General features: G+C 30.4%; 1 protein-coding gene across 1 annotated transcript in view; it reads left to right on the forward strand.

The window, feature by feature from the left end:
• Positions 1 to 3,640: 3,640 nt before the first annotated feature.
• The window catches only part of LOC107436251 (uncharacterized), a 5,993-nt gene continuing 2,231 nt past the window's right edge, over positions 3,641 to 7,402 (forward strand). Inside the window, exons 1-2 of the mRNA XM_016047889.4 lie at positions 3,641 to 3,787; positions 5,097 to 5,229. Of these exons, the coding sequence (XP_015903375.3) occupies positions 3,682 to 3,787; positions 5,097 to 5,229 (239 nt within the window). The 5' untranslated portion in view covers positions 3,641 to 3,681. The remainder of the gene's footprint in view (positions 3,788 to 5,096; positions 5,230 to 7,402) is intronic.

The following is a 7,402-nucleotide window of genomic DNA, read 5'->3' on the forward strand; positions in this document are numbered from 1 at the left end:
GAACTTCACTATTTAATAAAATAAAGCCGATAAAAAAGAATTGAATTAAAGAAGAAAGAAAAATATTACTCAGTATATTTAATAAATAAATACGATAAAACAATGTTCAAAAATGTGAAATAATCACTTGATTAAATAAAATATTGGATAATTTAAGATACTGAAAAGTTAGCAAATAGCTGAAATTACTAAAGGAAACAAAAAAACATACAATAAAAAATAGTTTTTTGATTAACTAGGTTGTTGACATTTCCAGAAAAATGTTATTAGAACAATATTTTATTTGATCAACTGATTATGTCAATAACTTTTAGGGGAAATCAATCTAACTTTTTGTAGCATAAAATAGTAATATAAAAAATATTATCTCTCAGAGTAATTTATAACTTTCTATTTTTTTGTTAATGATAAAAGGGTTTATATACAGAAGATAAGCTTAAATTGCATTAAAAAGATTCTGAAAATATTACTGTTGTTCATATGTTCCAATAAAAGTTTGTATCAACAAATAAAAGGCTTTATAAAAACAGTGATTTTATGTGATACCAATGTCATAAAAATGTTCTTTTTCTTATATTAGGAAAAAATTCTTACACATAAAATTCTTATAGAATTAATCTTTATAGTTTTATTTTATCAACTTTCGTAGTTTCATTTTATCTCATGCGTTATGTGTCATAAATCTGAAAACTACGCTCGTACAGTAAGTTTCGTTTAATATTGCAAGTAAAATACAATACGCAAAAATAAATAAAATAAAAAAAATATAAAATAGGAAGAAAGATTTGCCTGATCAACTTTTAATATTGTGATCAGATTTTTAACAAACAATTTTAATGGTTCAAGAAATTGATCGTAAATATGCTCATTGACTAATGCAGATGATATTTAAATTACATAACCAGACATAAAAACTTACTGTTCGTAAATAAATGTATCTTTTTTTGCCAAACTCGGTTTCTTGATTCTCAAAATACGGTCACAACCTGGAAAATAGCGTCGAAATAATTTAGTTAAGACAATCGTTAAAAGTTTAGATTCGCTTTGGATTCTTTATTCTTATCACATTTTTTGCATATTTAGCTCAGAATTAATGCTATGGCAAAAATATTTTTTTCGTTTTTTCTTTTTGTAATTTAATTTAATTATGGTGGAAACAATAATTTTAAACTATGTAGCATAAAATGAAAATATTTAAAATTAAAGCATATTACGCCGTAGAGCTTTTAAGAAGTTAAAAATTTAAAAGTACAAATTTCTTTTTTTAAATTTCATTAATCACAAGCTGATTTCTACTGAGAAGCTGAAGATTGAAGCTGATTTATTAGGTTGAATGGAGGATGGGTTTGCAGAATTAACTCTTAAAAATATTTTTCTCATATAAATTTTACTGATGTAAAACATTCTGAAGTGATATTCTTTTCCAATTTCTGTCAAGATATTTTCTCTTTTTTTCAATACAGAATGGAATAGAAATAAATAAAAGTTATCATAGTTTAGATACTTCAAACAAATTTATATTATTTGTGGTGCAAATATTTATTTTATCGTCACTGTCATAAATTTTAACCGAGAGAGACACATTGATACACATTGAGAGAGACACTGAGACACAGAGAAAAATAATACTTATTTGACACATAATTCTTTTAGCTTCCAGGCATCGCTAAACATTATCAAAAGTAAGTAGCAGTTGCTTTTTATATTTTTTATAAAACAGAATCTTCATACTTTTTAAAGCTTTTGTGAAAAAATCTCTGTAATAAGAAAATTGAATTTATTTTTAAATGTTCATCCTTAAAAATAGAATGTTGCTAGAATTTTAAGTGGATTAGTATAAATGTAAAACGAGCTAGAATTCTACATCTCCATTTATTTTCAGCTTCATAAAAGTTTACTATTCTTTAAAATCACACCAACTTTTACTATTTTTTCAATTTATTATTAATAATGTTTTGTAATGTATTATTACTAATGTAACGAACTTTTACCAATGTTTAGTTTCAATTTCACCCTTCAAGTTTCATTCAGCAAACTTTTACTTATTTTCAGATTCAGATACACCAACTTTTTCAGATTCAACTCCACACATTTTATACTTATCCAACTTTTACTATGTTTCAAATTAAATTTTTTTTTACCATTTCCAATTTAAAGAAACTCGGGTGCGTTAAATGAAGTTCTGTCTGCTTTAGTCTGAGAAATGTTAAACTGTGCTAAGTGAAGATTAAATGATGGAATGTCACAAATCGCGAGCTAAAGGACCCTTGACCATCCGGCTTGCACCGACTACAGTGCTGACGTAAAATATCGTTCGGTGGTAGACGGATCATGGGTTAGAGTCTCCTTGCCATCTAGCCAACCGTGGGTGGTTTTTGAGGTTTTCCTCACCATGTAAAGCTGCGCTAAGATCTTTTTGTTCCATCAAAAAGATCTCACCGTTTTCAAATTACTCCCAATACTTGATCCAGGAGTTCCTTTGTCTTCCGTATTGGGTTCAAAACTATGAGACTGTGGAGTTGAACATCAGTAGTCATAAACTAAAAATTGGAGCTGCTCAACGACGGTGAGTAAAAGTTGTAATAAAATCATTGAAGCAAAATTTTCCATGATATAATTTTGTGACAACTGAACATTGGATTGGAAGAAAAGTTACTTTCGGCTTTTCAGTGTGAAATAAAACCAAATTTCTACTATACAAAAAATCAATTTCAATCAGTCAAATATCTTCCATTCAGTTCGATACCCTATTTCCAACTTTCTAGAAACTCCACGATTCTGCGCTAATTGAACTTTAGGTCTTTATCAGCAAGCTTCCTTTAGGTCATCATTATTGCCGAAATTTTTACTATTTAAAACTTCGATATAAGTGATAATCCAATGGAGAAATGAATATATGCGGAATGTGGCATCACTTCCCTACTAAGCTTCGACAATATTGCCAGTGTGTGAGGAGCGGCATTGTTGTGGTAGAACACGATTCCTTTACGATTAGTGATCTTCCATATATGCTTGATCTGACACCATTGCATTTACTTTGAAGTTTATAAAACTTTTTAAATGGGGAAAATTTCTGTAATAACGAAGTTCTCAAATCTCACTTGGTTGATTTTTTTGCTTATAAGGACCAGAAGTTCGATGAGCGTGGGAGCGTGAAGTTATTAGAATGATTGCAAAACGGCATCGAACAGAATGGAAAGCATTTGGCTGATTCAAGTTCATTCAAATTTGCACTTATTGAAGCTCTTTACTTCTAAGAGAAACAGTTATTTATCTCAGAAATTTCTTTAATTTACAAAATCAATTGTTGATAAATTTTTAAATGTGGATAAAATTTTTTTTTCAAACTATTTTTTTGGATCTTTTATTTCAGTTCAAATATAAATACGATAATTCATTTTAGAAAGTATTAGACTGTTTTTTCATAATTAAAAATTGTCAAAATAAATTTTTGCTCGTAACTAGAGCGTCAGAAAAATTTATAGAAGGGTCACCGGTGCCGCATCTGCTTCAAAGGACTAACAGATTGAAGAATTTTATTCCCTATTCAACTTTTTTCTTACTCCATTTACGATTCTGAAAAAAATAAGGAAGACTTTTCCTCCCTTACAAAAATCTTATTTGAAAACCGAGTAACATTGTTACTGGTGTCAAATAAATAAATATTTTATAATTTCAGCAATGTCTCTTAAGTGGATGATACTGTTTTTCTTTGGATTGATCTGTTTGGTAAATGGAGCTTCTGAGCGTGCCTTTAGTAGATACGAAGAAGTCAAGTTTGAAGATGGTATGTATTAAATTATGAATCATATATGTCAGTCTTCTTATTTTGTTCTTGATAAAATCTTATTTCATTAATTGTGGTCTTAAAAATTATTTATTTTCATTTTTCTAAAGATTTAGATATTATATTAAATACGCTGTAAGAAATATATCGGAAAAGCATGGTTAAATAACAGTTTATTTAACTGCTATTTTATCATATTCAGTCAAATGGAACAGGAACAGTCAAATAACCATAAATGAGATGGTAATCAAATTGTTAACTGTGAAAAAAAACCCCGTTTTTTAACTGCCTTCATTCATCTCATACGGTTAAACAACCAGGATTTTATCGCACTAACCAAGCCCATCGAATGCAGCCTCTCAGTTCCTTGTAACTGCGTACATAATATAGCAGAGATGGCTAATCTATCAGTCTCATGACCGACAGATCTGGTGTTCGATTCCCAGCGTTGGCACAACAATATTTCCTCCGTTATCATCAAGACTTGAAGAGTTCTCGGCGTCCTGCTCTCTCTGATTTGAGTCTTGCTTTCTCCAATGCCCATTACCTAGCTAAAAACCTTACTACCATGTCCAGTTAAATTTGCTTTTTATGGTTTTAAAACGTAGTGTGTAAAATGTAAATAGTTGAAAAACCGTTCGTATTCATGTTTTTTTATCCATATTTGTTGCAAACGGTTCAATACAGTAAAGGTAAAAAAAGTTCTTTACCTTTACTGTATTACGGCTAAATGAATGAACAGACTACTGCCGGTTAATTTACTGCAGCTTTAGTATGAAAATCCTAACAATGTATGCACTGTTAGGATTGGCGTGATCAAAACTATAGTTTTGAAATTAAGGAAAACAAATTTCTCAAAAAAATTGATCATTTATAGACCTCAGCACAAGTTTTACCTCCTTTATTAATGGAAAAGAAGAGAAGTTTATAACTCTTCGCTTTGTAAATTTTTTAAGAAGATACTTTTTTTAAGTATCATCTTTTTTATTGTAATATATGTAATGAAACGATTGACTACAATCGAACATTTTCAAGGGGTTGCACCAGAATAAAAAAACTTTCCAACCAGAGACGAAAAACTCATCTCTAATTTTGTGCATTAGTAAATTTTCTAACTACTCTCCATTCTCCTTTTCATCCGTGCATAAGTGATTATGCTTCATTCAGTCCTATATTATACATATGTTATGGTATATAGAGTATGAAAACTTATTATCAATCAGAGGCAAGATATAAAGTATAAATCAGTATTTTATTAGTTGAATTATTGATAGAAAACTCGCTTACATATATGTTCGTGAACTTTCAGGTCAATGCGTAACCAAAGAGTTTGGTAAAATTGAACCAGGAGGGTATGCTAACAATGACAGTGAGTGCAAACAAGCCTTCTGTTATCCCCCTGACGAAGATGATGGTCTAATTGCTTCAATTCATATAAATGAGTAAGTATATTTGTAAAGACCCGTCACAATTTGTGCGGGTAAAGCTGATTGTGCTTGACGCTTGTTCTCGATTTTAAATTTGACTTTTAATTCTATTTGTATTTCTATCTGACGACGTTTGCATCCTTTTCATAGTCTTTTACTTATAATTATTCAAGGGAAAGAACGTCGTTCGCCTTTTAATGAGGTGACCCTGCTCGAATGCCAGCTGCGACTGGTTGTTACAAATTCTGCTCCCGGCTCGGACCAGCCACAGTTCTAACGTAAAATGTCCTCGGTGTTAGATGGATTATGGGTTAGAAGCCTCTTGCCGTCGGGCTAAACCAGAGAGATTTTCATATTTTCTCCTCTCCATGTACCGCAAATGTGGATAAGTTCCATCAAAAAGTTCTCCACGAAGGCTAGTGTGCCCTAATGCTTCAGGAACTCCCTTGTCTTCTGGGTTGGGTTTGAAATTACAAGGCAGCGGAGTTGAACATTGATGGTCGTAAACTCAGAATTGGGGCGGCTGTTCAACACCGGTTATAAAATTAAAAAAAACATAATAGTATATGGCAAGTCTTCCACACTTTCTTCTTCAAATATTTCAGTTTCCGTAGTTAGCGCATTCAATTGCAAAACTGCCAATTCTGCTGAGGTGATTGAACCTGATTCTACTGCTAATGATGCCAAATTGGCTTTCCTCGCTGTTCTTAAGTATCTATAATAACTGAATGAATTTATACTATTCTAATGTGAAATAAACATACCTTAAAGTAACAATTAGTGTAACCTTAAAGTCACTACTTATATTTTTTGGCGGACTCCAAGACTTGTCTTAAATTGGTAATGTGACTAAACATCGCAAGCTACACATCTCTCTCCCTGAGAACTATACACTACTGGCCTAGCTATATTTTAACCACTGTGGTGGAATTAAATTTCAATCCAATACTAAATACCAAAACCAAATATCAAATTTAGTCATGTTTATCTATCAAAAAAACAAAAAAATTACAAGTGCCTAATATGTTCACCACATACCTAAAGTGATAACTTCTGGGATTCGGTTTCCATTTCTCAGAATTTTTACACTGATGATGATATTCTGCAACCAGTTTCGTGAATTGTTTCCCTGAGTTCTGACCACACAATTCTGATATAAATGTCGTCATTTTGTCCAAGCGGCTAGTAGATAATGATGTATGATGAATAAAGACGGATTTTATATAAAAAAATTATATAAGTTGGTAAGAATAGAATAAAAAAGAGGCGAACATATTCTAATTCAAATAAAAACAGAGCAAGATATTTTTAGCACTCTCGCCTATTTTCACCGGTTTTACGAAATTCCTCAGATCTCGTTCTTTAAACAGTCGCGTTCAGTTAGCTTGAATCTTTTCTTTCATCCTTTCAACAACTAGTACTAACTGTATGCTGTAAAAACAATTCCGAGTCAAATGACTTTATAAAGTACCGGTACTTTAGATGCATCATCTGTAAAATTAATTTTATAGTAAAATCTATTTTTACCATACAATAATCTAGGGTAAGTATAACAGTAATATTTATTTAACTAGAGTGATTCACTAATATGAATTTTACGGTAATTGTTTCTGTAAAAGTTACGGTATAACAGATTTTGTGTTCCTTGACATGTTCTGGTAAAAATGGATTTTACTTTAAAAAGTAACGGCACTCTGAGTGCCAGTATTTTTTTTACCGCAGTATTTTACAGTGTAGTGGATCCTCATAATATTCATTTTGATAGTAAGCAAATTAACAGAATCAGAATCTGTTAATTTGATTAACAGAAATTAGTTTTAATTTAATTAACGGAATCAAATTAATAAAACAGATTCAAAGTGAAAGAAAAAGAAAAGCTGTTTTATTATTAGACTGATGAAAAAAAAGTTTTATTCCATTATCTTGATAGGGAGCAAAGATAATGTTTTGGATTGTACAATATTTAATCTGTAACTTGAACTTTTAATTTTTTTTAGTTTTAAGGCAGATTTAAGTTTAATCATTATTAATATAATCATTAACATTTAACTTTGAACGAATGTTTGCCAACAATGTTTTTAAATAATCTGTTTCAAAATCAGTAAATGCAATTTTGAACTATTTATTTCGTTATAAGCGTATTCTGAGGATTTTTGAGGATATATATATATAAAGCTGATTGTGCTTG

This window comes from Parasteatoda tepidariorum, chromosome 2 (assembly GCF_043381705.1).
Source record: "Parasteatoda tepidariorum isolate YZ-2023 chromosome 2, CAS_Ptep_4.0, whole genome shotgun sequence".
Classification (NCBI taxonomy): Eukaryota; Metazoa; Arthropoda; class Arachnida; order Araneae; family Theridiidae; genus Parasteatoda; species Parasteatoda tepidariorum.